Source organism: Lepidothrix coronata, unplaced genomic scaffold, assembly GCF_001604755.1.
Source record: "Lepidothrix coronata isolate B3197 unplaced genomic scaffold, Lepidothrix_coronata-1.0 Scaffold17, whole genome shotgun sequence".
NCBI classification, from domain to species: domain Eukaryota; kingdom Metazoa; phylum Chordata; class Aves; order Passeriformes; family Pipridae; genus Lepidothrix; species Lepidothrix coronata.
The window spans coordinates 9,725,105-9,740,562 of record NW_016690197.1 but is presented as its reverse complement, the minus strand read 5'-3'; the positions used below and the strand labels follow the sequence as shown (position 1 = coordinate 9,740,562).

The 15,458-nt window shown below is 43.4% G+C and overlaps 1 protein-coding gene across 5 annotated transcripts in view; it reads right to left on the bottom strand.

Annotated features, from left to right (window-relative positions):
• Positions 1 to 15,135, bottom strand: part of SEC31B (SEC31 homolog B, COPII coat complex component) — a 35,874-nt gene extending 20,739 nt beyond the window's left edge. For 2 of the 5 annotated variants that reach the window (XM_017807075.1, XM_017807080.1), the window contains exons 1-9: positions 15,042 to 15,135; positions 10,482 to 10,570; positions 7,744 to 7,867; positions 6,779 to 6,974; positions 5,892 to 5,987; positions 4,685 to 4,825; positions 4,044 to 4,186; positions 3,691 to 3,790; positions 1,531 to 1,692 (exon numbers count right to left, since the gene is read on the bottom strand). In XM_017807075.1, the coding sequence (XP_017662564.1) occupies positions 1,531 to 1,692; positions 3,691 to 3,790; positions 4,044 to 4,186; positions 4,685 to 4,825; positions 5,892 to 5,987; positions 6,779 to 6,974; positions 7,744 to 7,867; positions 10,482 to 10,560 (1,041 nt within the window). In that variant the 5' untranslated portion in view covers positions 10,561 to 10,570; positions 15,042 to 15,135. Of the gene's footprint in view, positions 1 to 1,530; positions 1,693 to 3,690; positions 3,791 to 4,043; positions 4,187 to 4,684; positions 4,826 to 5,891; positions 5,988 to 6,778; positions 6,975 to 7,743; positions 7,868 to 10,481; positions 10,571 to 10,887; positions 10,936 to 12,353; positions 12,621 to 13,892; positions 13,977 to 15,041 lie in introns of those variants that run through there. The other 3 variants (XM_017807077.1, XM_017807076.1, XM_017807079.1) reach the window with 3 other exon arrangements.
• Positions 15,136 to 15,458: the final 323 nt, after the last annotated feature.

Here is a 15,458-nt window from a genome sequence, read left to right as displayed (position 1 = left end):
CATAGGTTTATCGGTTGCTAGAGATAATGCTGCTCAAGTTTGACTGGACCATAGGGAACAGCTCCAAAATTCAGCTAACCAGCACACCCGAAAGGCTGATCAAGGTAAGGTTGCTGAACAAAAAATCACTGGCAATGTTTTGTCTTTTTGAGGGGAAACCAATTCCAAAGAAAGAATATTTCACAGAATCACAGAACATGCTGAGTTGGAAGGGACCCACAAGGATCACTGAGTCCAACTCCTGGCCCTGCACAGGATCATCCCCAAGAGTCACACCATGTGTCTGAGAGTATCATCCAAACACTTCCTTGAGAAGCCTGTTCCAGCACCAAACCACCACCTAGGTGAAGAACCTTTTTTTAATATCCAACCTAAATCTCCCCTGACACAACTTCAGGCCACTCCCACAGGTCCTGTCACTGGTCATCACAGAGAAGAGATCAGTGCCTGTCCCTCCCCTCACAAGAGAGTTGTAGACTGCAATGAGATCTATTTCTTGAGGAACAGCTGATATCTAAGAGATCAAACACCCTACACCTTAAAAAAACAAATATACACAACCAGGGTATCAGTATCATCAACCATGAGGACTGTAACAGAGTTTCTGTCCTAATATCATTGAATTCATAAGAGAGCAACCTCTTGGTCACAAACGCCTTGCAACCATAACTGCCATTTTCTCCTTCTGCTTGTGTTCCTACTTGTTATTCTATTTATCTAGGAATTATTCTATACTACTGTTCTCCAGTTTTGAACAGTGGAAGTGTGGCACATGAACACGAAGAATGCACAGAAAGAAAATTCTCCATGGGTTAAATAAATCCTTAATCTCCCACAGCTGTTGCTTGATAAAGTATTTTCTGCCTCTTGCAAATCCTATGAAACTGAACTCAGTCAGCTGTAAATGACTATATAAATAACATTTAAGCCGGCTCATACGTATTCTCTTAAAACCTGTATTGTAAGGCATTTGTTGGCTGGGACAGAGGGAGGGAATTAAAAGACTAGACACCAGATTAAAACTAAAATTTTAGACAGTAGTGACATTTAATCTGTTCAGAGTTTGCTCATCTATTCATTGGCTAAGTAATGGGTTTCAGTATCAAAAATACTGAATCAATAGACTTGAGGAAAATTGCTAATAGTGGCTTATAAGCTACTTTATGAAATTATCTTCTAAACTAATGAAGAATAACATATCCTACTAACTAGTATAAATGTATTTAATTTTAACCTAATGACAAGACAAGCTTGTTAATCTAACATGTGTGCTGCTTTATTTTTAGTCTAGTAGTAATAACCATAAAATATATCTGACCCCAAAACTCCACTTGATCTTGGTTCTCTTCACACACTTTGTCAAGAGGCAGTAGCTTCTGATTCCTGCACCACACCGCCATATGTCCTGGTGCATGGGACAGACTGTGTTGCTTAAAAATCCTCTTGTTACACATGTGCACTTGTACCACTCTGAGCAGTCAGGTGAGAAACTGCCAATCTGTCAAGTGTAACACGTTCACAGGACTTTACCTTGTCAGCCTGAGTCTTCTGCTGAGCTTCCAAGTTCCCACCCATAACAGAATAAATGTTGATCCACCCATCAAAAGTGGCAGCAGAGAAGACTGAAGGATTCCTAGGACACCACTGGACGTCAAAGCACCACTGACTCCGAATGGGCAACTCATAAACCACCTATCACAGAAAAAGACAGAAGCACAACACAAATAGTCCCCTGCCTTCCCCAAATTACTTGCCCACAGCAAGTGTGTCACACTTAATTTACATATCACCATTGTAAATCTTATTTTTACTTCTTGAAGGATGCATTTGCAACGAAATTATAGCGCATTGAGTCCAAACAACAGAAAGCCACAAAAAGCTCCTATAAAATAGGATTCTGATTGTAGAACAAAATCCAAAAGCAACAAGTCACTTTTGCCCTACTTTTTAAGTACTACTGTATCAGAGTACTACGGCTTTGTCACATCTGCTGTTAACCAAGGGAGAGACACCAGAAAACAACACAAGAAAAACAGAAGTCAAGAGGGAAGAAGGTGTCATGAGCAAAAGCTTATAAACAGAAAGAATAGTCTGGAATAATAAATATGACAAGGAAAGTACAGAGCCTACAGAAAAAAACAAAGACAACAAGAAGAGGACTGTCATAGCTGCACATGAACTATGAAGGTCATGGCAGCCAACAAGTTTATGGTCCAGCACTCAAAAATGCAAAGTTCAATTCATGGCCCAGACACAGACTTCCTTCCTGCCTGATGTTGGGCAACTGACTAACACAACCTTGACTTTGAACCTCCAGCTTGTAAAATGAAGAGATTTCCTCTATGCTTTATAGGAACAAAGTACAGACAATCACAGCTTCATTTTCTGTGGGAACATGATCTGTGTTTTCTGTTCCCAGGTATAAGCAAACTAATATAACTTGCTTATACTAAAATTCAGATTGCCAAATTGAAAAACAAATAACGCCTCAAAAAACCTAAAACCCAAACCCAAATATCTCCCAAAACCAAAGAAACCAACCCCTCCCCCAAACTTACCAGATCAGTCATTCTGTATAACTGTACTATCCCTACTACTGCAAACCTTCCCAACTTTTGTATCACCTGGAAATTTTCTGTTAATTGGTACCAAGTCAAGAAGAGCCTAACAATATATATACATAAAAGTCTAACTTGAATTTGGACTGCAAATCTACAGCAGCATGCATAAACACAAGTCAGCTGCACTAAAATTGTTTGTATTTTTTTTTCTAATTTTTCTACTAAAAGACAGTGAAAATACTTCTGTAAAAATTAGACATCAGGAATGTTTCAGAGTCTGATTCTCTTCTAACCACTAGAGTTCTGCACAAAGTGAGCATCAAATCCCATGAAACTACAACAGCAACATTTCATGCACTTTAGGAAATTTGATTAATTTTTTTCCATGCCTCCCAGGCAAAAGCGGTCAGCTAAGAGAAATTGTCCCATGAAATTAATCTAGCCTGGGGCTCCCAGATGGACTTTGTTTAGTATTGTTAGAGCACTTTCCCTATGCTATCATCAAGATCAACTGCATGAATTTTGTTCAAAGTTCAAAATTCAGTTTTATCCAGAAATTCAGCATTGAACGAATAAATGTGCATAAAACATTTTTACACGGCTCTGTTTTAATTCAGTTGATACCTAAATATTCCAGAGATGGTAATTCTGAGCTACATGACTAGATAACCATATATGTGAAGCGTGAATAAAGTTTACACACATTATTTAACTACATTTATTCCCCTCTCAATGACCCTAAAAAATGCTCTTTGTTCTCTTTCAAATTTCCTCCTAAAAAAAACTTACTAAGAGAAGGAAGAAGAGGAAACACATAGAAACAGACAACACTAATGTGTGAGTATAGCAAGAGTAATCATAATTAGTTGAAATTAAGTTCCAGTTAAAGTTTTCTTCCCTTTATGATCTCTGGACACAGATGTATTACGGAAAATCTCTGCCCGTCTCCATTTTTTTTCAGTCTGGATATGGACAACACTCTCATTCACTCCAGACAGGAAGAGTGCCAAAGATGTACTTGAGAAAATTATATTGGCACTCCACAGGGATACAGGGAAGGGATACATACATGGCACAGCACACAACTCCATAAAGCAGACGCTGTGTCCTTATAGCTGTGGTTACGTACCTCCCCCACACTTGGGTTCCAGCACAAGATCCGGTTGTCTTTGGCACTACTCAGCAGCAGTTCAGGGTCAGCCTGGCACCAAGAGACAGACAGAACTCCCCTAAAATAGATCAGAAAGAAATGAGCCATATTTCCTATCCAGCCCACTCTGCCACCCAGTTACCAAGAAAGCACCATCCACCAGCACTTAGGCTCAGAAATGCTAGTTCTCACCTCTGCCTTCAACCAGATTCATCTGTGAAACAAAGCAGGCCCAGCAGAAAATCATAGTTCTCCTAAGCCCAGTCTCTCAGATGTCTCCTTTTAGAAGATGGAGATCCTTGAAAAAGGCAACACCACATGCAAGCCCTCACCTCGTGTGCCCTTCCAGCTGGCTCAGAGGAGAGGTAGCAAAACGCAAGTCCCATATTTGGATCACTGGCAAGCGGTCGTCCTCAGAGGAAAGGACTAGCTGGGTTGCAACTTCTGGATGCCAGGCCATTCCTGAGCAATGCATCTAGGGACAAAAATAGCACAGCTGAAAATTCAGCAAGGCAAGGTGGCAGAAGCACAAATGGCCCAGAGCCATGGCATCCTGTACTGAACTCGCTTAGAATGCTTGAAATAAAGCAAGTCTAGCAATGTCTTGCTCTGGGCAGTATTTCTACCTTCTATACACAGCAAAAAAAACCCCACTACCCTACAGAAGTTGAAATTCAAAGTTGACTTAGCAAGACAGCTGGGATTAAAACACAGGAGGCTCCTCATAAATGAGCTGTGAACACAGAAACTGAACACTAGAGTGCCCGAATTGTAGGAACAATAAGGGGTCTTTTTCTCTATTTCATTAAAGAAAAAAAAAAAAGAGAGGCGCTTTGATGCTACAACTCCAAGAGAACTAGTCCCAACGGCTCCTAGAATAAAAACACTTGTTCCCAAGAGCCTGTGATATTGCTTTGTAGTCACATGTGGCATGTTGTAAGCTAGTTAGAATCGCAGCCTTCTCTACACTCACTCTGTTGCTGTGGTCACTGACTTTGATGATAGGCTCATTCTTCCTGAGGTCCCAAACCACAGCCTTGCCGCTGGGGTGAGCAGAGGATAGGATATGCTGCACCTGCCGATTCCAGGACACCACACTGATGTCTTCGTGAGGCTGCCAAGACAGGAAAGGCCAGACATCCATTATTACCAAGCTGAGGGAACACCAATCACAGGATTCTGTCACTATCTTAACTAAGGGATTTGGGATTTGATGATACATAGATTCCTCTCTTCAGTCACTGATCAACTAGCTGGAAATACCAGCATCACTGACCAGAAAGCCTAGGGACAGTCCTTTACTCAGACAGTACAGTGGACAGCAAAATTCTATAGGGGAATGTCACCTGGAAAAGCACCTTTGCATTTTGGGAGCGGGTATTGGATTCTGCATTGGCTAAACGTGTTATAAATCACTCCAGAGAAAACTGCAGCTGAGGGAACATAGATGCTTCTACCCTGATTTCTCAGATGAACTTAAATGGAAAGATGACCTTGTGCAATGTTTCAGGAGTGCAGTGAGACAGAAAATGACAAAGTATTCAAGGTAATTGTTGTTATTGTATCTACTGCAATGCAGGAGATCAGCAAGGAAAGAACCGCGAGAGTTACTAGAGAAAAAACCTGGCCCCCTTTTAGGCAAGTTTACTATGATTTTTCTACTTTCAGGAGTTGATTGCCCTGAACAACATAATCAGCATCAGATCAGAAGCTTCTTCCTCTTCAAACTCAGGAAACATTATCTGGGAGCAATAGCCAAGATGCATTTAATGGTTCACTGGCTCTGCTAGGAATATGACTTTCATGAGATATGAAAAGCCTCAGCTGAAGCCTGAAATAAATTCATTCCTCAGAGAAGGTCCAATAAACCTTCTTAATCCATCACACATGCCCCAGCTGGATCACAAGATAAACTGGCCAGTTACTTGATTCAAATCCACAAAGAGTTTACCCATCCATGTAAAGTGCATCCTTCCAGAGCTTGTCAGCCTACCTCCCCTCCCTTTATAACACTTCTGCCCCCCAGAATGAAACCACTCACTTCTCATTCATCTTTTTCCTGACAGACATCAAAGTCATTCACAGACTGACCAGGCTAGGATGTCTCCACAAACATATTTTTGTCTTGCCTAGTGAGATATAAAACTGCAGGGGTATTGCCCAGAGGAAAACTCATTTACCTGTGATTTAGTCCCTGGAGTCATAGGCACACTGAAATTATTCAAGTCCCAGATGAAAATTTCAGAATCATTGGCTCCAGAAGCCAAGAGATTACTCTGTACAAAAAAAAGAGGAAAAGCTCAGTTGAGTTTCCTGATCACAGGGAAAGAGGACCGAGTCCTTAAAAATAAACAGAAGCAAAAATCCCGAGATCTTCCAAAGTCAGATGAGAGCTACATTTCACAGCCATTGGTAAACAGAAGGATAGTAACTGGATTATAAACCAAGCACATCTCTGGCCTCTGTGCTTTCTGCTGTGCCATGGTACAGACCCTTTAAAATTTTCTATTTCGTGCAGGTGGCTGCTCTTACTCCCGATGACACTCTGCCAGAGGCCTGGAAGCAACTCTCTCTGTCCAGCTGAGCCTTTGCCCTGCATCCTGGCACCAAGGACATTTCTTCTGAGAAGATGCACATTTCCATGACTGACTGCAGACAGTTTTCAACTTGCCTTTGTACTACCACGAGAACAGTGTTCTGTTCACTCCTCCTTTATGCTGCAGTCCTTTCAAGTGTGATCGAAGCCCCACTGAATTAAACACCAACCAAACAAATAAAATAAAGAAGTTCTAATTTCAAATGGACAACGGTTAACCATGTAACAATATTACAAGACATGTTTTTATAGAGAGTAAGAGACTTGATCAAAGTCACAGGGGAATTCAGTGGCAAGGCTGTGAACAGAACCCAAATATGAATCTCAAACAACGCTTGTGTCACAATTACTGTGCCTCTTAATTTAAAAATTGTTCCTTCACTTTATAAATCTCTATTCATAAAAGAAAAGCATATTTTCTAACATGACGGTTAGCTTTCCTCCAGTCACAGGTACCTTGATGTTACATACCTGAAAAGGGTTGAAGTCAAGAGCTCGAACAGGACCTGAATGCTTCTCTGTCTGCCCAATCACAGGCTCACTCTTCGAAGTCAAGATGCGGTGCACACTGTACATTGTCAGTACACCATTGTCCCCTCCACCAATGACCACTCCAGAGGAATCTGGAGATCCGTTTCCAAAGTTCCCCCAGATCAGCTTATGAAACCTAAAAAAAGAAGAAAACAAAGCTGGCAATGACCACAATGTTTGATGGAATTCAAGATACCCTCTGCATTACCAAAACCCACATCCATGTTTTGACCTATCAAACACATCCATCAGTCTGCACCTTAAACAATCCCCTTTTAAGAGGACTTGGGTCTTGCATGCAAAAAAAGGAATAAGCTTCCTTCCAAAGACTTTTAAAGGGAACTTAAAAAGGAAGAGTTTGTCGTTGTTTTGTTTTGTTTGTTTAAAACTTTTAGGACCTCACGTAGGATTCGGTGGGTGAAATCCTCTAGCCTACATTATATAGAAAAATAGATTAGATGACTATGTGCATTCATTCTCAGAGCTGTTATCTGGAAAATATGTTTACCCTCTTTAAAATCTGCTAGTTAGAACAAGGCTTTGTTTTACACTGGGTGCAAATGTTACCGACTGATCAGCCTAAGAAATCTTTTCTTAAAAAGCTAGAAGGTAAGTTTCACTCTGCCTCTAGGCTCTTCAGTGCAAATTGTTAGTCCCAGCAAATAATGTCTCTGCTCGCTGGCTGACTACCATGCAAGTAATTTCAAATTTCTCTAATGGTCCAACTGCTCTACTTTTATACCCAACACGATCTGTGTAAACAAATACGTTCAATTTTTGAAGACAGAGGTCAACTGATTTAAAAGATCACTTTATACACTAACATTATCTCCTCCTCTCCTTTCTTGTACCAGAAAACCCTTTTCAGTTTTATTGATTGATACATCAGTATGAGCCTCCAGTACCTGTTTGAGGCAGGAAGTGTTCCTTTCTGCTTCATATCCAGGGAGGGATCCCTGAAGTCAACCTCAAATATTTCCAAGGTGGCATTTGTACTGAAGGATGCATCCAGTTGCTGGGCAGATGTTCCTAGTAGAAGTACAAGGGCAACACAAGTGGGCACTTTTATCAAAAGCACAAGATACAAAAAGAACAAGGCACTGAAAATCTATTCTTCATAGTCAACACAACCTTGGTCTTGGTGCCTGTTCAAAGAGAGGACATGTCTGAACACCTCAGAAAAAAAGAAACGACAATTCTGACAAAGACCTTGAAAGAAATTAGAAAGAAGTTCTTTAAGAAATTCTGGGCACCAAGGTCACTGTTGCACAGATAACTTTCGCTCTTGGGATAAATATAACTCATGCACCCTCCTCCAAGCAACCATGGCTTCTAATATTAAGTTCTTCTCTAAATTACAAATGCAGTTGCATCATGAAATCCAGCTACAATTATGATCCCAAATACTTTTGTATCACTGCTCCTCAACTATGACCACGTGTCTTAATCAGACCTTCTGAGCCCACTCTATAGGTAAAGTTCTTCAACTCTAACCCAGCAAACATGCCTCAATGACCCACAGACAGTGGGTCACAGTCACACAAAGATTGACTACCTTCCTTCTCCCTAGCTTACAGAATAAAAGCTAAAAATTGATTTCACATTGCCTAGTGGGACACTGCCAGGCACACAGTCACCCCGTCCCCCAGTTATCACAGGGATGCCTGTGGCATGGAAAGTGCCCAAGAGACTATTAAAAAGCAGTACAAATTATGAAACTATGTAGTTTCTGATCTAAAACAGACTGAAGCTAAGACCTTTGGTTCAGCTAAAACTCTGGCCTTGTTATGGAGACACAATATAGACTATCTACCCCAAAAATGATAATGTTGTTTCTAAGGCAACAGTTGACATTTTGTCACTTTGTTCTGACAGTCATCCATGGGAAAAAAAGTCAAAACAATATAGCAGTGCTGCACAACCCAGGCAGGAAACAGAGCTGAGTAGCTGGGCAGACAACTGTGGTGGGGTGACCATGGCTATAAACCAGGTGCCCACCAAAGCTGCTCTATCACTCACCTACTCAGCTGGACAGGGGAGAAGAAATATAATGAAAGGTGCATGAGTGGAGATAAGGACAAAGAGAGATCACTCATCAGTTACTATCGTGGGCAAAACAGTCTCAACTCGGGAAAATGAGTTTAATTTTAACTACCAATCAAAATCAGAGTAGAATAATGAGAAAATGAAAACTAAATATTAAAACACCTTTCCCTCTACCCCTCCCTCTTCCAGGGCTTAACTCTACTCCTGAATTGTCTACCTCCTCCCTCCCCCAGCAGTGCAGGGAAACAAGGGTTACAGTCAGTTCATCATGCACTGTTTCAGCCGCTCCTCTTCCTCAGGGGGAAGACTCTTCACACTCCTCCTCTGCTCCAGTGTGGGAGACAGTTCTCTACAAACTTCTCCAATGCAAATCCTTCCCACAAGCTTAAGTTCTTCACAAACTGCTCCAGCATGGGTTCCTCCCATGGGGTGCAGTCCAGGAACAGACTGCTCCAGCCTTAGTTACTCATAAGGTCAGAAGTCCTGCCAGCAAACCGGTTCTAGTATGGGCTCCTCTCTCCATGGAGCCACAGGTCCTACCAGGAGCCTGCTCCAGCGTGGGCTTCCCACAGGGCCACAGCATCCTTTGGGCATCCACCTGATCCAGCACGGAGTCCTCTCTGGATCGCAGTGGATCTGTTCCACTGTGGATGTCCATGGGCTGTGGGGGATAGCCTGCCTCACCATGGTCTTCACCACAGGCTGCAGGGGAATCTCTGCTCTGACACCTGAAGCACGTCCTGCATGGACCTTGGTGACTGCAGAATTGTTTCTCTCGCATATTCTCACTCCTCTCTTTGGCTTCAGTTATGCAGGGCTTTTTTCCTCCCCAGCAGCGTTACCACTGCTGCTGATGGGCTCGGCCTTGAACGGTGGTGGGTCCATCTTGGACCTGGCTGGCATTGGCTCCAATGGACACAGTGGGAGCTTCCAGTGGCTTCGTACAGAAGCCACCCCTTCTACCAAAACCTTACCACACAAGCTGTCAGCTCCACACAGACAATAAACTCGCCTGCTGTCAACTCAGTGAACAGGCTGACTTTCTGCTTCAGGAAATAAAATTACTATAACAATTGTTAATAATTAATAAAACCAACAAAATGAAATGTAAGGTTTTGCAAAACTACTGAAAACTGAATGTTAACCAAAACAGGCAACTTTAGGGAGAAGAGGTTTCTATTATTTGATTTTCAAGTCACATGATAATGACTGAAGACAGACGAGTAAAACTGAGCTTACACAAACATTACTTGAATTAACTTTTTTTTCCCCCACAGACATAGCAAGTATGTAACCTTATTTTGTTTTTCAATAGCAAGCAGGTGTTGGAGTCCATACAGACTTAATTAGAAATTAGATCAAAAAAGTCATGTATTCAACCTTTAAAAAATCACTGGCCTTTAAAAATGTCAAAGTTGGGCATAAAAGTAATCCTCTACCAGTTACTTTAAAAAAACATAAAGCTGTAATTCTGTATATTGCTTGTAAGTTTTCCAGAGACTATTAAGGTGGAAACTATTGAAAGTTAAAATCAGTACAACTCTACATAAAATCTTTGAGTTATACTTTATTATTCATGAATTGTGAAGAACTTTACCTGTTGCTAGATAAATGGGGTGGTTGTTTGCTGGACTCCACGCCTGCACAGCTGTTCGCTCGATTTCTTTTAGCTTCATTTTCTAGGCTCTGAAAGAAATTTCACACAGTGATTAGAATAGACAGATAGAGTCGACATGAAAATAATCACATCAGAAACAAAATATTCCCCTTACCAAGATACCATGAGAACAAATTGGTCTCAATAGAGTGAAGTTACTTGCTACTTCCTGAGGTAGTGAATACAGTTTTACTGTCACGAATCAGGATATTTTAGACTTCATTACAGAAGACCCCCCACAATCCCAACTATGTGACCTCAGATTTTCTTTCACATATAGGTCTCTTTTTCATATGTCCCAATTACAGGAGAGAGATCTAAAGCAGATCTAAATTAAACAACATACTCAAGTCTTCAGTCCAAGTTGGTTTAAATCAGCTGCAGAAATTAATTTACACAAATGTATTTTGCTCTAGCACTAGTTGCTCTCTCTGAACAAGCAGATGTCACTATATACATAAGCAAAAAGGGAGCAGAAGGAATCTCAGGGCAGGCTAAATTCCAAGCAGAAAAGTGACGTGGCGACATAAAACAAAGTGCAATGCTATCACGTGCCAATTCAGTTAATGTACTTTGTTCTTGCTCCTATGAAAAGCAAAAGTTAAAAATCCCTTGACTTTCTCTTTGAGTCTCTTTGAGCAAATGGTAGAAGGTGAGAAGAAGTAATCCACAAGTAACTACTGGTTTCAATCTCAGCACTGACAATTCTTTTTATAGATCAACTGACACCTGTAAAATGGGAACAAAACTTCCCCATGTCATTGGAGAGAGATTAGTTGGGCAATAATGTAGCAGGGCAACTGAAAGTCAAACATCAGCAGCAGGCAGCCGGGAGGCTGCAAAACTGAATATAAATACAAATTATCGTCCTGTGCAGGATCCCATTCTTGCCAAGGAGAAAGCACCCAGCACCTCTCCATGGCTGATGGAGACAAACAGACCTTCTAAGCATCATAAATGATGTGTGGACATAGCATTCACAGACCAGCAAGGTCACTCCCATAAGCAGTTCCTTTCAGGCTTGGCTGCATTGCAGCCTTATAGCTTTAGCTAATCAGAACTGTTAACTATGCATTCAGACTGTATCATGACGAATAAAGTAAAACTATCAGCAGGCAGCACAGCAAAACCCTCTGCATCCTGTCAGCTTGCTGTAATTAACTTCTCCTGCTTCCTTGACACTGTTTGTGGAAACTGCAATCTATATCACATGGCCTTCTGTTCAGCTGCAGGGCTACAAGTCTCAGCGTTTCAGAGTTTGGCTTTACTCAGGCCAGAGTACAACCAAGTTCATAAATGTACCTTGCTGTGGGCTTGCCAGTCCACTGTCTGGCCGAAAAAGGAAAAACAAACAAACAAACAAAAAACCCAACAAAAACCAACTCAGTTTTGAAAAAGCTTTCCATCACCTTGTGGCTTATATGAAGCTATGGCCTCCTGAGGTCCACATAAGGGGAAATCTGGTCAGCATTATTTTGTAGGCTTGGACCTCTAGCTAATAACTCTACACCCTTTTTGGGGTTTCTTCTCCATCACCAGTTAGAAGTTAAGGACATCCTCTCTCTCCCCCATACACTTTCAGGATACGCTGTTTGACTAGAATCTATTTAATGTTTTTCATTATCCCCCAAAAGCTCAAACTGCCTACTGCTACTCTCACATTAACCTTATCCCAACTTAGCTGCTAAGGTCCAAAGGAATCTGAACAGAACTCTTGTACAATTAAAGAAGTGCAACTATTTCTTCATGCACCCTAGGAACAGAAGTGGAAAGGTCATCTCCTCATCATCATAACATATCTCCAAAACTTACTTTCCAATCTTCCAGTGCACATTTTGTGTGGTACTCCTTAGGGGTCCACCATATTCCCTATGCCAAGATGTTCCAGTGCCTACTCATTTGTGCAGGAACACTGTCCAGATCTCCTCCCTTCATTGGCAGAGGGGAATGAAAATATCCCCAGAAGTCAGGTGAATCTGCTATAAACAGCCTATTGCACAAGGCTCTACCTGATTCCACAGATGTGGGCAGGCAGGACAGCTGGTACATTCCTTACCAGTCCCTTTCTTGCCCCTTCCTCCTCCAGTTATAATCCATCAGTTGTAGGAGCTGACTACATCCAGGCCTCACTGTTTCTTGGCTTTTGAGAGGGCAACTTCCCTGTAAACATTAATAGACAATGGCCAAGAAACCTCTTCCCTCTAGGAAATTAACTGGTAAGGAAAGAATGAAGAGTGCAATTATCAGAAACTTAGGTGAATGGTAGGAGCTCCCACTCCTTACCTCTGTGCTGGACTGCATGGTTGGCATAATTTGCATTTAAGGTGGAAACAAAGATAAGGTGCCAAAATTGTGCAGAACAACATGGATCAATTGTTCAACTTTTCTTGTCAAGAGAATGTTTTACATAAGAAAGTCAACACTACTCTTTTCACCAATTTAAGTCAGGACAGAATGTGAAGGTAAAGTGTCTTGGCCATAGTAACACACCTAGATGCAGGAAAGCAAACAAGACACCATTTAGGGTGGCTCAATGTCAACAAAACAACCACAGAAGTTCTGAATCACAGGTATTGAACAGGTACACTGTGTCCATGGTCCTGAAGGCAAACCAGCAAAGGTTCCAACAGACTTGAGAAGGCTCGCAGAAGATATGTAAGAAGCCAAAAGATCACAGGATCACACCATCTCTTAAGAACCTCCTGTCAGTTCAGTTCCACTGCAGCTGAGGCTCTACAGAGATGCAGCAGCACATCCTCCTTAAGGGAGTGGGCTCTGAGTTTGGAAAGGAAAAAAATGCCTGATTTGAGTCTTACTCTTGGAGTAGTGATCCTTCTATACACTGCACATGTCTGTATCCAGGACAGGATTCATGATCCTTAAAGCAGGAAAAAGCCCTTCTTTAGCAAACTCTTGTGGCTGCCTGAGAAAAATTCAGCAGTATTGAACTCTTCCACAGTAGAATTTTTAGGGAGAGGTTGCCACCTGCTGTCATCTCCCAATATAGCCTCTAAGACTTCTGAGAAAGCTCATGCTTTTCTCAGGACGTCTAATTAATTAATCATGACAATTCCTCACACTCCTTCTACAGACATATATCTTATTACAGATCTAATATATTAAGGAATCTCAGCCCCAAAGGGAGTGGAAGGACAGAAGCATCATCTCCCCACAGCCTTCCCCAGCCATGGCTTTCCTGCACAGTGACCTTAAAGTGTCTGCAAAGCAAAACTCAACAGATCAGAGCACTTCCCACCAGAGAAACGGAGAGAAACAGTGAAAATTAAAAGTACATAATCTCAAATCACAAAAACCATGCAAACAATGCTGAGAGAGACAAAAATTCCTCACCTGTGTTAAAGTGAAATACTCATGGCTTTACAGTACATTGTAAAAGACCATGGTTGGTTTTTTTTATGAGCTAACTGACCCTCAAAGCTGTCATAATTATCCCTGGTGTCACTCTAGTGAGGCCTTCTCTCTCTTGCACCACCTAAATAAGATCAATCAGAAATCCCCTCCCACTGATTTTCCCTCTCCTCCTCCTGCCACTGGACACACAACCATTCCTCTCTGAACAATTCCTGCTGATACTGGACTTCCAGCACTGGACACAAAGGAGCTGATAAGCTGATCTCCCCCACTTAGTTAAAAGTGAAACTTGGGCAGAACAAAAAAGACTTGTCCAAGGTCACCGGGGGACAAGCAGACACTCTAAGACCTGAAAAAGGTACCTCAGCCATGACACAATCGTTAAGACACAAACTGCGCCTATAGTTTCCACATCCCAACATCAACTTAAAAATCTTTGTACTGCCCCTTCCCTTTGCACTGCTCTGATACTCTCCTTTCACAGCTCCCCAACACTCTGTGGCCAGGCTGTTTTCGTACGTGCTTATTATAAACCCCGATTACAGAGACACTAATCTCGGCTAATCACTGGTGTGTGCAAGGTGGAGTTGTTGCAGGGCAGGGCTCAGCACATTCCTCCATGACAGCTCCCATGGTATATAAAAAAACCTCTTATGCCCTGCGCACTTCCAGAAGCTGTTGCCCATTGCACGGCAGTGCGCGCACGTCCCAAGGCTGCTTGTCCGAACAACAGCCTTACACCGTGGGATGGTGAAGACGAGCGGTCTAGGAGGAAAGCATTGCCCTCGGACACCGGGTGACACACACAGGGTCTGGGCTACGCCGAAGGCCTTTCCGCGGCCCAGGTCACTCAGCGGAGCTCCCCGGCCGCTCCCTGCCGGCTGCCGGCCGGCCGAGGGGAAACGGGATCCGGGGCTCCCAGGGCAAGGACGGGGCCACGGGCCCTGGGGACGGAGTCGTGACAGCGACAGCGGGGAGGGGGCGGGCAGGGCAGAACAGCAGCCCCGAGCTGGGGGGGGCCGGGGGTGCGGAGGGGCAGGGCAGGGGCGGCCCCTGGCACCGGGTCGGTGTCTGAGGGCGCGGGGCCGGGCCGGGCCGGCCGGCGGGGAGGGGGCGGGCGGCCCTTACCGCTCGCTGCCGTCCCTCCGCGCCTCTCGCTCCCCAGCCCGGCGTCCGACGGTGGCCGCGGGGAGCCCGCCCGGCCCGCCCCGCCGCGCATGCGCCGCCCCGCCCCGGAACCCGGCCCCGCCCCGCTGTCCCCTCAGCAGCGCCCGGGGCTCCGTCTCCGTTCTCAGTGTACCTGAGTTGGCTCCATCCGCCCGTCCCGGACCGGTCACACCGCTCAAGGCCAAGGAGACCAGAGCTGCAGCCGGGCTCTACTGCCCCTGCAGTCACCCCCTCAGGGCTTTGCCTCAGCTACACATTTCATCCATCCTAGGAGAGTGTGCATAAGGGAAAGGAACATATTTTTCTAAAAGCGTTTTAATTGCCAGGAAAAAAATGCAGAAGGGCCCAGACCTCCTTCACTCACCTCTCTCCTGGTTT